Here is a 20,129-nt window from a genome sequence, read left to right as displayed (position 1 = left end):
CCTTGTGACCTTCTTTGTGACTTTCTTTGACTTTTTAGAAGCCTTAGTCACATTTATTGCAAAAATACTCTTAGGGATGACCTCCCTAGTATTTTCAGCTTGTCCACTAGGCCTAGGGTTAGTTCCATAGCTATATTGAACCCTATGATAGGAAATTACATCCTTCTTGGCCTTTGGTTTATATCCCAAACCTCTATGGTCATTGGATGACCCTTGTTGTCCTAAACCTAGATTTTGCTCATTTTGCCCTTTAAGGATATTTTCCATCATTTTTAGGGTCTTTTCTAGTTTGTCAAGTCTTGACCTCAAGACTTGATTTTCCATCACTAAGTCCTTAGTTTTTTGTTTTCCATTAAATCCGTGAGCGTTTTTGTTTCTAGGCTTGTAGCTAAAATCCTTAGAGTTCTTGCCTAGACTTTTACTTACCTTCCTAACCCTAGGTGTGGTAGTCTTAGCATGGTAAGCTACATGATTTTCCTTAATCTTATCATGCCTTCTATTTTCATGGTAAATAGCATTAAAATGATATAGATTAGAACTATCATGCTTTTTACCATTATTAAAGGGGGTAGGTTCAATGAACGATACCTTCCTTTTTACCTTGGAGGCTCCCCCTTGAATTGTGCTTCCTCCTTGAGCTTTGACCACCTTCTTCCCCTTAGGGCATTGACTTCGGTAATGACCCTTTTGATTGCAAGAGAAGCACACAATGTACTCCTTGCTCTTCCTTGTTATGGGAGTGGTCTCCTTAGGCTTCTCCTTGCCCTTTTGTGCCACTTGGTCCTTCTTCTTGACCAATTTAGGGCATTTACTTTTGTAATGCCCTTTTTTCCTACATTCAAAGCATATAATATGATTTTTATTATTAATTGAAATTGTTATACCTTTGTTTGTAGGGGTGGCATCTTCTCCTTTTGATCCGGAGGTAGAAGCTTCCTCTTGATCTGAAGATGATACTCCTCCATTTGATTTTGCTTGACTTGTGGAGGTGGAAGCTTCATGATCCTCTTCTTCTTCTGACCCGGATGTAGAAGCTTCTCCTTCTTCTTGATCCGGTGTCACCAAAGATTGCTCTCCCTCAATCCTAGAGGTGGAGGCTTCTTCATCTTCATCTTGTATGTGGAACAAGGAGTATGCTCCCTCCTTGTTCCCTTGATTGCATTCCCTTGAAGATGAAGCTTCTTCTTGAACTTCTTCTTCGGAAGTTGAGCATCTCTCAACTTCGGAGTCCTCCTCTTGATCTTGCTCCAATGAGTCGCCCTCTTTGGATTCCTCTTGATTCGGTACAGTGGAGGGGATCTCATGGATTGATGTTAATTTGCTCCAAAGCTCCTTGGCATCCTTGAACTCTCCAATTTTTCCAAGAATGTGGCTAGGCAATAGATTGACCAAAAGTTTGGTCACTTTATCATTGGCCTCACATCTTTGGATTTGCTCTTGGCTCCAATTGCTTTTCTTGAGGACTTTGCCCTTTGAATTTCTTGGAGCCTCGAAGCCTTCCATTAAAGCAAACCATTGCTCTATTTCCACCATTAAGAAGTTTTCTATCCTTGATTTCCAAAGATCGAAGCTATTAGATGTGTACGGTGGAGCCACCCTTGTGTCAAATCCAAGTCCATCTTGGAATTACATCTTGAAGTTGAGCGTCTTGAATTCTTTGACTTTGATGAATTTGCTCCAACTTCTTCACCCTCTAGCTTTGCTTGTTTTGTTTGCCCCTTCCGGCGATGATTCCGGTGAAGAGCGACCTTGCTCTGATACCACTTGTTATGACCAAAATGTAGCTAGAGGGGGGGTGAATAGCTCGGCGCGTGCTCGGTGCTTGACGTTGCTTGTTTCTTCGAAGATGTGCAGCGGTAATACAAGAAACAAAAACATACAACGCTAACACTTGGGATTTTACTTGGTATCCACCTCACAAGAGGTGACTAGTCCAAGGATCCACGCACACACACACACCTCCACTAATAAACACTCCTTTTCGGTAACTACCGAAGGCGGAGAAGCCCTACAAGTTCACACTACAAGAAGAAAGGGAAAGGATACACAAATACAAGCAAAAGCTTACAATGAGTATAGAAACCCTAACCCTAGCTTTCTTCTTCAGCTGTAGATCCGCCTCTTGACTTGGAAAACCTCCAAAAACCTTCAAGAACTGGCGATCTGATCTTTGTGGAGAAGCTGTGGAAGCGCTGAAATGATCTGAGATGAATCGGTGAAGATCTTGCTGAAGGAAACGCTCGCCTGCAGCTAAATACGACGCCAACGGTCGGATCCCGATCGATTGGATTGTTCCCAATCGATCGGGGGGGCTTTGGATCGATCAACCGATCGATCCAGAGCGCCTCTGTGCTCTTTGGAATAGCCTGGATCGATCGGCTGATCGATCCAGGGCTTATCGCGCATAAACAGCAGCTCCCAATCGATCCACTGATCGATTGGGACCTTTGGATCGATCCACGGATCGATCCAAAGGGGTTCTGTTCGTGGGGACTCACCCGATCGATCAGCTGATAGATTGGGCATGATCCAATCGATCGGCTGATCGATCCAGATTTGCTGGATCAATCAGCTGATCAATCCAGATCTGCTAGATCAATCAGCCGATCAATCCAGGTCTTTGTTTTTGCCCAAAAGCAAGTCTAAAGCCCCCTAAACCAACATCCAGTCAACCATGACTTGTCGGTACATAAAACCTAGCATCCGGTCACCCTTGACCAGCTAGGACTCTCTCACCAAGTGTCTGGTCAATCCCTTTGACCCACTTGGACTTTTACTCATAGTGCCAAGTATCCGGTCACTCTCTTGACCTACTTGGACTTTTCTTCCTCGTGCCAAGTATCCGGTCAATTCCTTTGACCTACTTGGACTTTCACCAGATGTCTGGTCAACCTTGACCCATCTGGATTTCCCCGTGCCTAGCTTCACTCACCAGGACTTCCCTTTTGCCTAGCTTCACTCACTAGGTCTTTCACCTAGCTTCACTCACTAGGATTTTCACCTGGCTTCACTCACCTGGATTTTCACCTAACTTCACTCACCAGGATTTTCCTTTTGCCTAGCTTCACTCACCAGGACTTCTCTTCTGCCTAGCTTCACTCACCAAGTCTTTCACCTAGCTTCACTCACTAGGATTTTCTTTTTGCCTAGCTTCACAATTAGGACTTCCCAGTCAAGTATCTAGTCAATTCCTTTGACCTACTTGACTCTTCTTCAAACAACCTGATCGGACCATGATCAGAGGGGAATTGCACCAACCAATCTCTCCAAATGAACAATTGTACCTGCACTTGCCCATATCATCGAAGTCTTGTATTGTCAAACATCGAAACTCAAACCAAGACTCAAGCTTGGTCAACCAGGTCAACCTTGACCTGAGGGATATTGCACCAACAATATTATGAGAGCATATTCCTTCAACTGCCATATTAATGGTGTAAGTTACAAAAATGGTGCACATGGATGACGAAAGATTTCTCATATGGTGATTATATGCCTCCCAGGTTATACATATTCCCTTACTTGACAATTTCTGACGTCCAACATTTTCTGTCATCTCACGATTTTGGAGGTTATAGAGGTGATATATAAGGGAGGTTCTCTCCGATGGCAAGGTATGCTGAATATGCTTTTTACAGTAGTCTCATCTACGCACGAGTTTCCAATGTTCTTCTTTTCCTGCTCGGACACAACACTGGTTTGAGCGTCGGAAGATCCTTGTCAGAGACCTTTTCCTTAGTTTTTGGCACTAACATTTGTCTGCCCGTCTAAGTTTGTGCAAGAAGGATTTTCATCCCTATTCATGGTCTTCTTCGTCGGCTCAACGTCTTCTTTCAGTCAACACTATAGTTAAATACCTAGCACGCCAATTCTAATTTTCAGAGACGATCATAAACCATATATATGCATCCGCGTGACAGTACACTAATCATATCTGCGCGCACACCGTAATCTACTACCATCATTTTTTATTCTTCCTTCGAGATTAATTAAACGACTCAGATTGGTTGCTATCGTGCAAAGATGATTACTAGAACATGACTTATAGAATTAATGCTTCGAGTGGCTAAATATAATTGCCCAAAAGCTAGTTAGGTGCTAATCAAATCTTTGTTCTTCCATCAAATCGCAGTACATATATTCCAAAGGAGATCAGCTTTATAGCTAGGCTTTCACTTCTCAAAGTGCAATTCTTTTATCCATTAATAATCTTTGTTTATTACTCTTTTTTTAAGGCGTATCCTTGTTTCCCTTTAAAATGTTATATCTCAATCCTAATGAAATTATGATATTACTAAAGTAGAAATTTCACTTCTCTACTTGCTTAGAAACTTATACATAGTCATTGATCAATATAGAAGAGATTTCCATACCTCAAATAATGTTATGAGGATGAATAGGAGATAGAGGTTATAGGATAGAAAAGAGAACATAGGATTTAAAAAACACAAAGAGCTTTAACTTTTAGGGTTGTAGGACAGTTAGGATATTCAATCTCCATGTTACATAGATATTTTTACAAACAAATATTAAAAGATCTTAACTTTTTAAGACGTGCAAATATTCCTTGGTGATATGATATTACAAAAGTGGTATCTTGGAATCAAGTTAGTGGGTTCTTATTCTTCAATCATTTGATCGCAAATAACAAACCAAAAGAATAAAGAAAAGGAAACAAAAGGACAACCTAGCCATGATTTTTATCAGTGCATAAGTACCATACCAATGTACATGCCAATTTAAAAGTTCTAAGGCATTTGAAGGATGAATCGTGAAAAGATTATAAAGTTGTGGCAGATGGATAAAAAAATGCTCTTCAATCATCAAGAAAAGATGAATAGAAAAAGTAAATTAGCTTTCACAAACAAATACATGTCACCTTCGAATCTAACAATCATCACAGAAAAGCTAAAACCTTTGAAGCTGAAAGAAATAGGTTTCATAAGCCTTTATATAAGCTTATCTCAATAAGTGCAGTGTAGCTGATCTTTCATTAAACCTCATGCAATAACTAATCTAGACTGTGGAATTGAAACAGTGGAATAATTAAGTTTGATTCCTGCTAATTAAACTCCAAGTCTTATTCGTACGAAGCTGTGGAACATGCACACACTGACCACTCACTACACCATGCACAAACAGCCCAAGATCATAGATGTATACACGTGTACGGAAAACACCAAACAAACAAAGATGTTGACAGATTTGCAAAGACGACAATCCGGAGCAGAATTAATTAACCTAATTAGCTCGCTTCTTCCATTACCATTAGGATCTTGGCAAAGCCCTGCAAACCAGAGGGTTCTTCATCTCCATGGACATCTTCAAGCATTCGGTCAAGTCGACTTCTATATCAGGAGCAGCTGGGACCCAATAAAAGCCTTGGAGCAGCTGCGCCACCCACAGGTGTACGGTGGCCAGAGCCAGGGCCTTGCCCGGGCACACCCTCCTCCCGGACCCGAACGGCGCGAGCCTCAGGTCCGACCCCAGCACGCTCACGCTCTCCTCCATGAACCGCTCCGGCTTGAACGCCTCCGGGTCTTCCCACACGCTCTCGTCGTGGGTGATGGCGTACATGTTCACCATCGCGGTTGTGCCGGCGGGGACGAAGTGGTCGCCGACGTGGGTGTCGTGAACAGCGAGGCGCGCCCAGGAGAGCAGGGGGCCCGGAGGGTGCAGCCGCAGGGCTTCCTTCACGATGGACTGGAGGAAGGGCATGCGAGGCACGTCGGAGTCGGAGATGGGCCGGCGCGAGGAGCCGAGGACGTCGTCGATCTCCGATTGGGCTTTGCGTTGGATATCCGGGTGCAGGACCATTCTCGCCATGATCCATTCGAGGAGGATGGCCACTGTATCTGTTCCTCGAAAGATCATTTCCTGCAACGGATCGACTCGAAGATCAAATTTTTAAAATTGTTATTGAAGCAATTAATCAGGCCGCGATTGATCAGTTACAACTCACAAAGAGGACGGCGATCATATCAGAATCGGAGAGACTCTCTTCTTTCTGCAAGTCTAGTAACACATCCACGAAGTCGGCAGTTACACCTTCGGGCAAAACTCCATCGACCCTCCTTCGACGGTGCTCCTCTATGATTCTTCCAAAGAACACATTGACCGTGGCCGACAATCGCTTGCACCTTTTCCTGATGCCCTGAGGATCCATCCACCTCAACAGAGGGAAGTGGTCGCTCCAGTTGAAGGCACCGAGCAGCTCGTACCCCTCCGTGACAAGTTCATCCAATTCCGCGCCTTCGCCGTGGTCAAAATCGAATTTTTGGCCGAAAACGCTCATCATAATATTGCTGAGAGAACCGAAGTGGAGAATTTTCTTCACGCCGACGACCCCGGTGGAATCCATGCAAGCCATTATGCCCCGGATCATTTGCTGCCCGATTTTCACCCGGTGCTCCTCGAAGGAAGCGACCCTCATGGGACTGAACAAGTACGTGGCGGAGATCCTTCTGAGTCTGCGCCAGTAGTCGCCAAAGGGCGCGAAGCCGATGGCCCTGTGGAATAGGAGCTCGTACGCGGACTCCTTGACAGGGCGATCCGAGAAGGCCGAGCTGTTGAGTATTTCGCGGGCGGTTTCGGGGCGACTCGCGAGGATGAAACGGGTGAGGCCGACGGAGAAGACCATCAAGTCGGCGGCTCGGAGGGAGTGGGCTAGCCTTGAAAGCGCGCGGTGGGCGACAGAGCCAGAGAGGGCGAGGACCATGCTGTTGGGGCCAGGAATCGAACGACCAGCCCTGGAGAGAGCCCACGCGAGGCCGCCTGGGTGGAACCACAGAACCGCGAAAGCGACGGCGACGACTGCGGCTATCTGAGGGAGCGCCGCTGCTGTTGGGAGGAAGACGAGGTGCAAAGAGGAATCGAAGACGGAGGGAGAATCCATTGGGTCGGAAGGAAAGAAAGCTTGGAAATGAGATCTGAGTGGGAGTTGCGAGGAGGAGGGGCTTTTAGGGCTTTAGGGATCGGGAGATGAAGCGCCGCTGCAGCTGCCAATGATGAGGCAGGCGGCGGTAGCGGCGGCTCTCGCTTTTATGGAGTTCGAAGGGTGAACAGGAATGGCAAGAGGCGGCGGCTATGCAACGGCGGTAGTACATTTTAGACGGCGGAAAGTGATCTCTAATCACTCATTTGTAGTGGGAGGCCCACGCAGTGGGATGTGATTATATTCCTGATGTGACCATCCTTTTCACTTTTGAGGGAAAGCCGATCCTCACTCATTCTCCTCCACGATGTTTCCATGGGATCGATCACCTCGCCGTCGCCTTTTTGCTCCCAATTATAAAACTGGAACGTTTCGTACTGTCGTCTCCCTGTAACGTCTGTCATAAGTAAGTTTATTGGCGGCATAAAGATGATAAAATTTTACTAGGAGCTTCCATATCAATGTTAACTTGAAACTGAAATGTCATTCTTGAGTAAGTAGAAGTCGATTCCCCTCTTCAAGTTTGAGCTTGTTTTGTCACTGTTGCTTTGCTATTTGATCCTGAACCTTGATTCGGATCTTTCACTTTAGGACATTGAGCAAGAACTTTGCTCTGCAATATAGGTAGATAATTTGAAGTGGCAATGGTAAAACATTGTCTTGGATAAAGATTTTGCCTAAAATTTAATCTGTGATTGTTTTTTTTTTAAAAAAAAAAATTGATTATTTTTTTTCCTATACGGTACAATTCAAAAGCTGAGCTAGAATAATATTATTTTCACTGTTTATTTTTATCTTCTAAGTTCTATACGAACGGGCTTCATGAGTAAGAAACTGATGGGCCCATTATGATCCACGGGCCGAAGGCCGTCTAGTAGGAAAAGCGGCTTCTTATTGCTCGTATTTATTCTCACTTTCCCCAAACCCTAACGCCTGCTGTCCTGCGTCCGCCGCTTCCACCACCTGCATCGCGCTCGAAGCAGAGAAGAAGAGAAGGGAGCGCCATGGAGATCAGCGCGTCAAAGACCGTGAAGGACGTCTCTCCCCACGAATTCGTCAAGGCGTACTCATCCCATTTGAAGAGATCGGGCAAGGTTGGTTCCTATTGATGGATCTGTGCGCTCTGTTAATTTGAAACTTTTGACAGGGTGATCGACGCTCATGTTGTTTAGTTACTGCTGCTGTGCTATTTGATCAAGTTTTAAGCTAAGCTTACTTCGGTTGCTTAAACTCAAGATTTAAATTATTGCTCGCTGAAATGCTCAGTTGAGATGCCATTGTCGTGTGAATGGTTGCATGAGCGCCGAATGAACAGCGAAGTATTTATATTTGTACATTTTGGCTTGCCCATGTCCTATTCTACCACAATTGACTGCGGGCTATTTTCTGTCAAACAGATGGAACTTCCCGAATGGACAGACATCGTGAAGACTGGAAGGTTCAAGGAACTGGCTCCTTATGACCCTGATTGGTACTATATCAGAGCTGGTAATACGGTGCACATGATTCATGCTTCTTTAACAGTGTAGTGTTTGCCGCATGAGATCTCATTCGATCCTGATCGCTTCAATTGACTATGCTTGTAGCCTCAATGGCACGGAAGATATATCTGAGCCAGGGAATTGGAGTTGGTGGTTTTCAGAAAATCTATGGGGGGCGCAAGAGGAACGGAAGCCGTCCACCGCATTTCTGTAAGAGCAGCGGGGCGATTGCTCGTCACATTTTGCAACAATTGGAGACGATGAATATCATTGAAATCAACCCTAAAGGGTAAGCACATCTCATCATTGAATATCAGTCCATGCCTGTCATTTGGCATCCTATATATTTCTTAGCAGTAGAAGTATGTCACGCATTCTATTTCATTGCACAGGAATTCTTGATACTATCTGTTCCATAAAGTCTGATCTTAGTGCATGTTGTATGTCTTTTTTAATAACTACAGTGCGATGATACTTTTTTCTGTTTTTGAATTCAGTGGAAGGAAGATTAGTTCTCAAGGGCAGAGGGACCTTGATCAAGTAGCTGGACGTGTCTGACGACTTTCAAATATCTTTAGGCCCATTTTTATCAGCATGGAGATGTGAGTTAGACTTGTTTTGGCCAATTGTCTTTTAATTTCGAACTTCACTAAACAATGAACGTAAAAAATTGGCAGATAATGGATATCTTATGCCATGCTAGGACTGATATATTTGCTTGCCAATGTATCTGTTTCCCGTTTTTCTTGATTATCCTCGGTAAGAATTAATCAGGCTAATAGAGTTTGATGGCTGGTCGTCTATTCCATTTCACCTGCATAGGGCTTTTGTTCCACAGATGTTTTAATCCCACTGACAATCATGCATTAGTCTACACCCCTCTCCTTTATCTCCTCGATCGTTAGTATCTTACACTATAGACTCCATGTACCCAAAGGTCAGGAGGCCCCTAAAAATTTTATAGGAATGGGCTCATGGGAAGTGACTTCTGCCCAAGGAAAATGGAGAACTCTATTGAAACAAATAGAAGCGACAATGATGGTTTTGTGATGTAACGATCATCCCGGAGCTCATCCAGAAATGCCAAAGCTGCCAACAAGTCTGGCCTACTAGCACACTTGTTAGAGCAGCAAAATGGGTAGGAAGTATCCTTTTGAATGGCTAATCCTTGGCGATTCTTTCAACTAAGTTCTTTGCCTGAAATTCAAAGTAAACATAGTTGGAAAGTTAGATGAGTCTCGTTTTCATATTCACTTTGAACTAGCAAAAACTACAGATGCTGCCAAAAGAAGTCATCGGGAGAACTCATATGCATATATTTTCATTATTAACAGACAAATCTTTAAGCGAACCGTGCATAGATTTTTAAGAGACGCCATCTTTAATATCTAGAGTTAGCAGTAGGCACACGCCTACAAAAAAGAGAAGCCTTGTGCATGGTTCTGATGTTTTCGAGTGAAGTATACGATTACTTTTTCACATTGCAAATTACATTGATAAAGCCAATGCATATTAAATAAAATCAACAATGATCATAAATTATAACACATTGCTTTTTTTTTTAAGATACTAAAATTCTTGCTCCACGACTAATAAACAACTTGGATTAGGCCCTTAATTAATAAGCTACTGTCTGCACTGTACCATTTCAGTCAGCAGGTATCCACGTATATGCTTGCAATTCTCAGTGTCGGCAGCTGATTCTTTTTCAGCTTTTCCTAGTTCCATAGTTCATGATAGAAATGAACCCTACCATCGTAAGGAATGAGTTTGATAAATCCATTTTTAGATAAATCCAAAATATTAATTTTTGTATATATATATATATATATATGCATATGCTTACAACATTGTCCTCGCCCTGAGCTTTTAATTAAGTAGGTCTTACATCCAAACAATGATCACTTATCCTTTGGGTTCAGAAAGGTTATAATGTTTATCTCTAGTGCTTTTCCACGCTTCATCCCAAAACATGTGAAAGGATAGTAAATTACGATACCGAGAGACCTTCTAGGTGGGAGAAATTTATTTCCTTATCCTTTGATCATTAGGGACAAAGGTTTTTGACGCATTTGTCAGCTTAAACAGAAACGGAAAATGTATATCAAGTACCGATTCAGTTAAAGTTTCGAAATTGCTATTCAGGGTTAACTTGGCAAAGAAACTCAAAGGAAACAATAGAAAAAGAATAGAAAAATCACGAACAGTATGCTGCATAATAGATGCTTAAAAGTTTGTCAATAATCTATTATTAGTTCCTGAATTATTCGTTGGCCAAGCTGATTTTTTTTTTTAAACAAAGTTGTCAGCAATGGAGGCTTCTTGGATCAATGAAAGCGATTCGTTTTTTTTTTTATTATGAATTTTAGTACGAATGCATCCTTGTGGCCTCACCTCCACCAAATGAGCTGACCTGACCCCTCACCTAAGTCATTTCATCCTTTCCTATTACTCCCCAATTCCTTTGCAAACAAAACCAGAAGCTACTTAACCAGATTCTCGGCCATTACCTTTGTATAAAAATGAAGTAAACCTGTTAATTAGCTACCCTAACAGACTGAAAGCATAGTCTTATTGATAAGTTATAATGGATTGAAATTGGCTGATACAGTGATGTGTGATTTCTGAACAGAGGTTTAGCTAGTGTCGGCTGATGTGTTAAGACAATGCACCTACCATTACAATAACATACCATGATATTCTTTATGCTTGCTACATGTCACCAACTTCTAACAGCATCAGAGTTCCCTTCTCTTCTTCATCACAAAGCTAATTATATCTGTGTTTGTTTTCGTTTAATTTGATAGTTACTGTAAGTTGCATGTTCCACTGAAAACCATGCACTGCCTACCATGAAGTTGGTAGTTTATATTCCGCAAGGATTCAAAGATCGAAGCCAATTGCAAGCTCGCTTGCTTCTTCTTCCATGGCTCTCATGATCATGAGGAGCTCTATCAATGTCTTCTTCGACGGCTACCAGTCTTTTACCTCCATTGCTGCTCTGCTCGTCTTGCCGGCTTCGACTTCCATTCTGTTGTCGCAGGCGATGGTTCCGTTGTCGGGGCCCGTCATCAAGACTATCTCTCTCCGGCTGTCGGCCATGTTCCTGGCCGCGAGGTTCCCTGCTTCGTCGGACTTCTTCGCCCTGCTCAACTTGAAGCTCTCACAGACCGTGTTCACCTTCGTGGCCACGCTTCCGCTTGTCCTCACGCTCCTCCTCGTGGCCAAGGCTTGCGTCATCCTCGTCGTGTGTGGCGGCCGGAGGAGCCGGCATGGGTCGCCGCCGTTGTCCGCCGCTCTGCGCCGCTACTGCTCGATTCTGCCTACACACCTCTTCAATTCCTTCGCCATCCTCTCTGCCAACGCCGCCGTCTTCGCCTTCCTATTCCTCGCCTTCAACGCCGCCGACGCCCTCAGCGTGGCTTCCAACTCCACCCTCCTCCTCCTCCTCTCCGCCGCCGGAACCGTCCTGTACTCCGTCGTGATCGCCAACGCGACCGTGATCTGCAACCTGGCCATCGTCGTGGCCGCCGTGGACGGCTGTGGCGGGCTGCTCCCGGTGCTCAAGGCATGCTTCCTCGTGAGGGGGCATGCGTCGACGGCCCTGACACTGGCTTTACCGGCCAACCTCGGAATGGCCGCTGTGGAGGCTCTGTTCCAGTACAGGGTGATCCGGCAATACAACATTTCAGGGGAATTGAGCTCGTCTTTGCTGTGGGAGGCCATTTCCATCGTTTACTTATACGCATTGCTGCTCGTTCTCGAGGTCATCATGAATTGCAAGTTGTACGAAGCTTGCACACTAGCGAATAAACATGAGCACGAGCATGATCATGGAGAAACCGGAGCCAGAGGAAAAAACTGCGCGATTATTTAAATTATGATCAATAACTTTGTTCGTTGACAGAGTTCATCATCCAAATCAATGCTTTGGGACTGTACATTTGAACGAAAATGCAGTATTTCCTGGTAAATTCCATTTTAATTACTGCAAGAACTTTCCAATGAGCATGACACGGATCTCACATTGCTGAAACTCAAAACTCAATGATGAACAAAATTCTCTTAGCAATTGCTGCATAGTATGATTTTGTTTCAAAATATCAATTTCCTTTCCATCAGCTGTTTGTGCGAGCTTCGAGGACAGAAAGCAACAAAAGAGCATGGAAGTTGTGAAGGACCAAACAGAGGTCGAAAGTCTCATGTCTACAGGACTGAATAAAACGGCCGAGGCTCCACTGTCAAAACCGGCTTTTGATGGCCATGAATTCAACGTACAATCGACTGGGATCGTAGTCTCATGCCTTAAGTCCCCGCCCACCCACCAAGCAATAACCATCAGTTAATTTATCATATGCGGTAAGAACAATCAAGAATTTCTTAACCCATCCAAGTTCCTCGTGATAAATTTCTTTAAGTCGATGAAACCTCCATTTCCATAATCAATTTTTTAAAATCATATTTCCATTTTGTTCCCACAAATTGGCACAGCTGATCTTTACGCATGATGTTACCCTGATAGATCAGGGTTAATTTCTAGTGTGTACGATATACATCGTGGGTTATCTTAACACCCATGCAAAGAGTCATTATGCTGGGCAAAGCCCTCTGTAATTTATCTTTCTTCTAGATCGTATGAAACAATATTGAAGGTACTCGGGGTGATGTGGGAGGTAACTAGAAGGTGCCAAGTGGTTAAGGAAGTTAATAATCCTACTAAGATGACGATCAAAGTCAACAAATAGTTGCTCTTCAATTTTCCATCCTCTAGTGACTTCCTATTGGCCTGACTCTGCATCACTCTGGATCATGGTCATCCCCAGATCCATGCAGCCTTGACTAAAAGCAACCCGACTCCATGCAACCCTGGCTCCATGCAGCATCGACTCCAAACAATCCGACTCCATGTGGCTTTGACTCCAAGCAACCTTGCCTCCACGAGGATCTCGATTCTGAATCACGCTAACTAACCGGAGCAACACACCTAACTTAAAGACAATGTAGTCGTTGCTTCCTAAATAATGTGGAAAACATCAACCGTTTAATCCGAGAAAAGCGAGTAACATGGTCATTTATTTTAAGGAACGTGGGTAACGCCAGTGGAGATCTCGGGACATGTGGAGCATAGCCGTAATTTTATAAAAGGTAGCCTGATCCTATGGGCATAGATATGCACATACACGCGTCCACAAACTCTAGACTACTATTCATCTCCTCCTCCTTTCTTCCTCTTCTACCGAACACTTACTTGAGCATCAAAGTGACTACACTGGGGAAACCTCCAGCTGTCATTTAAACCCTCTCTTTTTAGTGCTCTCTCCCCAACAAAGTCAACATCGACACCAACTCATCGGTGGTTTGTTGTCGACAAACTCAAGCAAGAACAAATTGATATCGTCTGTGGGAACACCGAGTTAAAACCTAAACTAAGACGTTAGGATGGATGACACCGAAATAACCAATGTCATCGATGATCCTGTCCGAAAGTCAAGGCGACGGACGCAGGGAGCGTGGTGTTCCTGTTGACCGAGTGTGGACCTCCAACTAGCCGAGCCTGCAACCACAAAACGTTAGTGCCGAGCCAGGGAGGGGTTCCCCGGCGTTGGCCCTCCGACGCTCAAGTCAAATCACCGGTGGTAGGAAAGCTAAGCAAAAGAGCGGATCAAGAGAGGCAGCGTAACAGTAGCTACAGTAGAACTTACATACCTCCGTCGAAGCTTGAGGCCCTTTATATAGGGCTCCGGGGGCGTGCGTGCACGCTTCTCGAGGCATGCATGCTTCTTAAAGCTTACCCTGAAAAGACGTGTTAGTGAAGTGTCCCTAACACCATACCTTAACGACCCGAGCATATCTCTGACAAGACAGTGGAAGCTTCCGTCGTACGTACGATCTTCTGCCTAATCATGTTGTCAACCACGCTGCCTGTCGGTGGCACTGGTTCCCAGAAGAATATTACCATCTGCTCCTTTTGTCTGTTACTAGGCCAAGCGGAAGAGTCGCTCAGCCGATCCTCGTCCATCCGGATGGCTATCTCTCTCGGGGCTGAGCTGGAGAGTCTCTTGGCCAGTCGTCGTCTTCCTGGTGCTATCGTCCCTAGGGCCGAGCGGGAATTTGATTTTCTGAGCGTCGAAAACTCGGTGCACGACCGAGCTGTGATGATGTTGGATCAAATACTCCTCAATCCGATCAGGCGAGTGGGTCGTCTGATCGGACGATGACCTAAAATCGTTAACCGCCCTGACTTTGACCTCTAGTGTGGCAATGACCATCTACAGGGCGGGCCCTGTCTTACCACCAGATCATGTGTCTCCCCCTCAAGTCTAGTCGAAGGAGGTTGTAAGCTTGACTGACTAGACAATTAAGTCTGGAAATCGACTGGCCGATCGGCCATGATACTGGCTGGATTGACGGGTCCACCCGAGGGCGTCGGACGGCCCTGGGACTGCTCCTCGAGACTGCTCAGCGCTTGGCACATTTGCACTTGAGAATTTTTCATTTTGTATCCTTGGCCAAGAGCAGTCAACGTTGGCGTCACCCGTATCTCCTGGGAATTCGTGCAAATCAATCCCCATTAAGGCTGAGCACGCGCCCACGCCTGTTAATGGTGCCCCTTAAATGCAAACCAATGAGTGAATGCCACGTGTTACCGCCGCAGTCGCCACACGTCCGAATCGACAGGAGTTGATGTGACGTCTGGTAGTTTGAGTTCTATGGTTGGATTTGTGCTCTGGTTCCGGTTGGTCGAGCCCAAACTTTATAAAGCCGCGGTGTCGGCTTCTTCTTCATCCTTTGCGTCTTCTGCGAAAGTGCTCCGGCGACTCCCTGTGCGTGCCCTACTCTGACAATCCTTAGTCTTCCTTTGCGACCACTTTTTCCCCTTTTCAGTAAGCTCTCTGCCATCTTTTGCAGTTCTTTTGAATCCTTGAGTCTTTCCAGCATCTGTTATGCTTTCCGTTCGCCTTTCTCTTCATCGAACTTTGTGTTCCTTCACTTTCCGGCAATGGCCAGCTATTCACAACCATCGGACCCTGCTCCCGGATTTTGGTATACCTCCATGGAGATCAGGTTTGATGCGGACGACGCTGAGAGCCTTAGGAATGTTGTCGAACTTCCTTCTGACCATGAAATCATTTTGGCTTCTCCGTCCGATCGGCCAAACGATCCGTCGATCGACACTATCTGTTTATTCAGAGACCAATTTGTGGCCGGTCTCCGCTTCCCCATCCACCCTTTCATAATCGAAGTCTGCAATTACTTTCGTGTCCCTCTTCCTCAACTCGTTCCAAATTCTTTCCGTTTGCTGTGCGGCCTCGTAGTGTTGTTCCGGTTGCACGACATCCCTCTGACCCCTCAAGTTTTTTATTACTTCTACTATCCCAAGTAGTCCGAGATAGAGACATACCTTTTTTATTCTCGGGTCGGCCTAGTATTCTTTGACAAAATGCCTACTTCCAACAAGCATTGGAAGGAGTATTTTTTTCTTCATGCGACTCCCCGAACGACCGAGCTTTTGGACGCGCTGGTAGGTCAGACTACCACCCTAGCCAGATCTGAAGAAATACAAGAGCCAACCAGCTTATCTCCATGTCGCTTCCATGCTCGCTGGTCAGGAATATGACATCCATAAGCTGCTGCTAGAGGGTGCTATGTATATCTTCGGGCTGAGTTCGATATGCACGAGGCTCCCGAACGGCTTAGGTATGGAATTTCTTGCCTTTTCCCCTAGAATATAACTGATTTCTTCTTTTCTTTTGCAACTGAAATCATGATGCGAGCACGTGCGGCCGGTTTAACCAAGCTCAAGGATGTTGCGATCGAGGTGGCCGCAGCGAAGGAAATGACGAGCCTAGGTTTGATGTCGGTCGGCTCTCACGAATGCACGCTCGTCGAGAGAGGGGGAACACCCACTGTAGGCGAAGGCACCACCGACCAAACACCTAGCATGGAAGTGGCGAGTGACCCACTTCCAACTTCTGAGGCACAGCTCGCCGCCTGAGCCAAAGGCTCGGAGTCTTCAGGTGATGGCGTCCCCCTTTCTTGGCGCAAGAGACGCCAGACTGCCACACCCTCCTGATCTGCCACTTCTGTAGTGAGGGTCGGTGCCTTGTCTTCGGCGGTACTCCCCAGAACAGCGGAGGCCACTTCATCTGATCGGACACCCTCCTTGGCCAATCTACCACAAGAGCCTATCGCCGCACAATCGATCGCGTCTTTGCATCCATCCCGGCAGAGACCACTGTGGTCCAGGATCGATCTTGTGTCCACGACCGCACCATCCCATCCGGCGGCCTCTTCCAGTTGGACCCAAGCGGCCGACGATCTGTGATAGCGATCCTCAACCTCTCGACAGAGGACTACCTCGAGTAGTGCGCCCGTCCGCAGGTCCCCGAGCACAAAATCCTGATCCAAGGGCCACTTGCCGGTGTTTGGGAGGAAGCGAGGGCCCGAACGACGACGATGTCCCCGAGACAGCTCGACAACAACCACCTGCAGATGTCCACCGGAGTACATATTTCACTACCAATTCACTAGTTACTTCCGATCGACGCTAACATTTTTCTGTTCCTTTGCAGTACTGAATGGAGAGCGTGCGACTCGCTTTTGTGGAGGACGAGTTGAAGAAGCTCAAGACCTCTAGCGGCACATCCTCTTCCCAAGGGCCATCAGTCGCTGAGTTCAAGCCGATATGGAGAAGGCCAACAAGCTCTTGGAGGCCGAGCGAAAGAAGTCTGCCGATCAAGCTATCATGTTAGGTCGGCTCGAGGCATAGGTGAACACTTATGATAAGAAGATCGAGCTGGCCACAACAAGGAAAAACTGAGCCATCACCGACCTGGAGCTGAAAAACCAGGAGGCTCGTTCCCTTGTCCAGAAGCTTAAGGAGGCGGAAGATTTACTGGTCGCTGAACGGGACAACCACTCGGCTAGGGAGGCTGCTCTTCGGGGGCAATTGAAGACCCTCGAAGATGCTCTGGAGGCCTCCCGCGATGCTCTGAGTGTTAGGATCGACGGTCGCGGCTAGAGAGGGGGGGTGTGAATAGCCGACCCCAAATTCGCGTTTCTTTCTACAAATCAAGTTAGCGCAGTGGAAAAAATAACAACAGAAACGTAAATGGAGAAATCAAACCTCAAGCACAGCGATGTAATGAGGTTCGGAGATGAAACTCCTACTCCTCGGCGTGTCCGTAAGATGAACGAATCCTCTCAATCCGTCGGTGGATGAGACCCCAGAAAACCGGCTAATAAACACTCCTTCTGGGTGGAGAAACCTCGCCACAATAACTCTTGCAACAGCAAGATAGAAGTACACAAAATACGAAGAAGCACAAGACAATATGAATGTAAAACAAACAAGCTTGCCTTCTCGTCTGGAGTCCGTTGATGAAGCAGCAGCTTCACGGATGCCAGCAGCAGGGAAGCTCACGCGAAACTTCAAGAAGTACGAGCTCAGCAAAGCTCGCAGAAGGAACCTGGAAGAACTTGCAGAAGCAAGGAGGTCCTGTAGAGTCGCTCAACTCTTTATATAGCTGAACCTGCAAACCTGTGAAGGCAGAAGAAAACACAGAAGACCGAGATCTAGCCATTGTCACTCACAACGGCTAGGCCTGGACCGATCAGGCTCCAACCTGATCGGTCCACACTGTCCCTGATCGGTCTTGGGGACCGATCAGGCTAAGCCTGGACCGATCAGGCTATGTCCTGATCGGTCCAGGAGGAGTCTGATCGATCCCAAGACCGATCAACCTTTCTCCTTCTTCTCTTCTGTTTGCTTCCTGATCGGTCTTCAGACCGATCAGATAATCCACAAAAGCATTCTGTTTGGTTACTGATCGGTCACCAGACCGATCAGCCGTATCACTGGATCGGTCCCCAGATCGATCCAGAGCTTGGTTTTTCCCAATACCAAGTCCCAAGTCTCCCACACCAACATCCGGTCAACCTTGACCTGTTGGTACATCATGCTTAGCATCCGGTCACTCCCTTGACCTGCTAAGACTCCCCACCAAGTGTCCGGTCCAAAGAACGAGCTACCGAGCCCTCTCTGACTTCGTCTGGTCCAGAGAACGAGCTCCCAAGCCCTCTCTGACCTAGTCCAGAGAACGAGCTGCCGAGCCCTCTCCGACTTCCCATGCCAAGCTTCCATACTTGGACTTCTCCCGTGCCAAGGTCCCTGCTTGGACTTTTCCATGCCAAGTCTCCATACTTGGACTTTTCCCATGCCAAGTCTCCATACTTGGACTTTTCCGTGCCAAGTCTCCATACTTGGACTTTTCCCGTGCCAAGTCTCCATACTTGGACTTTTCCGTGCCAAGTCTCCATACTTGGACTTTTCACCAGATGTCTGGTCAACCTTGACCTATCTGGATTTCCCTTGCCTGGCTTCAGTCACCAGGACTTTCCAACTGCCTGGCTTCACTCACCAGGACTTTCCCTTGCCTGGCTTCACTCACCAGGACTTTCACCTGGCTTCACTCACCAGGATTTCCCGAATCAGGTAGACTCACCTCGGGTCAACCAGGTCAACCTTGACCAAAGATTGCACCCACAATCTCCCAAGTTTATATTCTGTCAAACATCAGAATACAACTTTTCTACTCTCGTCAAACATCAGAATAGAACTTTTCTATTCTCGTCAAACATCAAAATACAACTCGAGTCAGGTCAACCAGGTCAACCTTGACCTAAGGTTGCACCAACAATCTCCCCCTTTTTGATGTTTGACAAAACCATAAACAAGTTAGGTTAACCCGATAACCTAACTTAGGTTTCCCAATATTCTTCCTTGAACATTCTCTCCAAACTCTAATGTTCTTCCTTGAACATTCTTTGGACATTCTCCCATTCTCTCCCTTTTTGACACACATCAAAAAGAGTGAATCAAGGTCAAGAGTTTATTCCTAATGAAAGTCCCATACCTTTCATTGAAACCCTTAATTTCCCCCTTGATACTAAAGTCAACAATCAACTTAGTGATAATCCCATATCACTCAAGTCTTTAGAGTAAAAACTCCCCCTAAAAGTCAACTCCCCCTTGACTAATAAATAAAACTCCCCCTAAAGGTCAACTCCTCCTTGACCATTGCACCAACAATGTCTTGGAGAGTTTCAAACCTTTAGAAATCCAAAACACAAACTATGTTTTAACTTTCAGCTGAAATTTCAGACAACACAGTCGAAAATTAGCATTTTGGCACGCCCGATCGGTCACCAGACCGATCAGGAGCTCCCTGGATCGGTCCAGTGACCGATCCAGCATCCCCTGGACTGATCAGGAAACCTCCTGATCGGTCACCCATGCTGATTTTTGATTTCTGAATTTCTTCCTCCCGAAATTCAGAGACCCCTACAAAATTACAGAAAATTCCAAAAATTATAAAATTTTGAGGATACATTCCTCATAACATATACTATCATGGGAAAATAGTTTTCTATGAGAATAACTTCCATTTTCAAATCTTGATATAAAGTTTAAAAACTTTGAAATAGTTCAAGTTTACCTCTACTTTGTATCAACTTGCTCAATGATGAATGCTATCACTAGAAAAGCTTCATCAAGGTTTTTCAAATCAATTTTGAAATGATTTTAAACCATTCAATTTAGGACCACAATCTTAGGGCTAAGTGTACATGACTTGTACACAAGCTTTCCCTATGATCCTCCATTTTGAATTAGGCTCATCTAGGTACAAGAGCTATGCACCATGATCCTAACT

The 20,129-nt window shown here is 45.6% G+C and overlaps 3 protein-coding genes across 4 annotated transcripts; 2 read left to right on the top strand and 1 right to left on the bottom strand.

Annotated features, from left to right (window-relative positions):
• Positions 1-5,057: 5,057 nt before the first annotated feature.
• LOC122030981 (cytochrome P450 78A5-like) lies at positions 5,058-7,096 on the bottom strand. The gene is made up of 2 exons (XM_042590028.1): positions 5,963-7,096; positions 5,058-5,877 (listed from the first exon to the last, which is right to left on the bottom strand). The coding sequence occupies exons 1-2, from the start codon at positions 6,893-6,895 to the stop codon at positions 5,269-5,271; spliced, it is 1,542 nt and encodes a 513-aa protein (XP_042445962.1). The 5' UTR covers positions 6,896-7,096; the 3' UTR covers positions 5,058-5,268.
• Positions 7,097-7,860: 764 nt separating this feature from the next.
• Positions 7,861-9,168, top strand: LOC122032501 (40S ribosomal protein S19-like). Of its 2 annotated transcripts, none has more exons than XM_042591797.1 (4): positions 7,861-8,028; positions 8,332-8,422; positions 8,521-8,704; positions 8,913-9,168. In XM_042591797.1, exons 1-4 carry the CDS (start codon positions 7,939-7,941, stop codon positions 8,971-8,973), a joined length of 426 nt encoding a protein of 141 aa, XP_042447731.1. In that variant the 5' UTR covers positions 7,861-7,938; the 3' UTR covers positions 8,974-9,168. The 2 variants fall into 2 exon arrangements, with proteins under 2 accessions (XP_042447731.1, XP_042447732.1); XM_042591798.1 differs by lacking the exon at positions 7,861-8,028 and adding an exon at positions 8,056-8,253.
• A 2,173-nt stretch (positions 9,169-11,341) lies between these two features.
• Positions 11,342-12,761, top strand: LOC122031613. Its single transcript, XM_042590705.1, has 3 exons — positions 11,342-12,201; positions 12,323-12,384; positions 12,538-12,761. Exons 1-3 carry the CDS (start codon positions 11,342-11,344, stop codon positions 12,759-12,761), a joined length of 1,146 nt encoding a protein of 381 aa, XP_042446639.1.
• Positions 12,762-20,129: the final 7,368 nt, after the last annotated feature.

Source organism: Zingiber officinale, chromosome 11A (assembly GCF_018446385.1).
Source record: "Zingiber officinale cultivar Zhangliang chromosome 11A, Zo_v1.1, whole genome shotgun sequence".
Lineage (NCBI taxonomy): Eukaryota > Viridiplantae > Streptophyta > Magnoliopsida > Zingiberales > Zingiberaceae > Zingiber > Zingiber officinale.
This window is presented reverse-complemented; position numbering and strand designations above follow the sequence as displayed.

What these genes read in the sequence shown, in the direction of transcription:
- LOC122030981 (XM_042590028.1), bottom strand. Translation starts at nt 6,895, where the DNA reads ATGGATTCTCCCTCCGTCTTCGATTCCTCTTTGCACCTCGTCTTCCTC. An exon ending in ATATGATCGCCGTCCTCTTT is followed by an intron (nt 5,878 to 5,962) that starts GTGAGTTGTAAC and finishes GATCCGTTGCAG; the next exon opens with GAAATGATCTTTCGAGGAAC.
- LOC122032501 (XM_042591797.1), top strand. Translation starts at nt 7,939, where the DNA reads ATGGAGATCAGCGCGTCAAAGACCGTGAAGGACGTCTCTCCCCACGAA. An exon ending in TTGGTACTATATCAGAGCTG is followed by an intron (nt 8,423 to 8,520) that starts GTAATACGGTGC and finishes CTATGCTTGTAG; the next exon opens with CCTCAATGGCACGGAAGATA. An exon ending in ATTGAAATCAACCCTAAAGG is followed by an intron (nt 8,705 to 8,912) that starts GTAAGCACATCT and finishes TTTTGAATTCAG; the next exon opens with TGGAAGGAAGATTAGTTCTC.
- LOC122031613 (XM_042590705.1), top strand. Translation starts at nt 11,342, where the DNA reads ATGGCTCTCATGATCATGAGGAGCTCTATCAATGTCTTCTTCGACGGC. An exon ending in GTCATCATGAATTGCAAGTT is followed by an intron (nt 12,202 to 12,322) that starts GTACGAAGCTTG and finishes GTTCGTTGACAG; the next exon opens with AGTTCATCATCCAAATCAAT. An exon ending in CGAAAATGCAGTATTTCCTG is followed by an intron (nt 12,385 to 12,537) that starts GTAAATTCCATT and finishes CCTTTCCATCAG; the next exon opens with CTGTTTGTGCGAGCTTCGAG.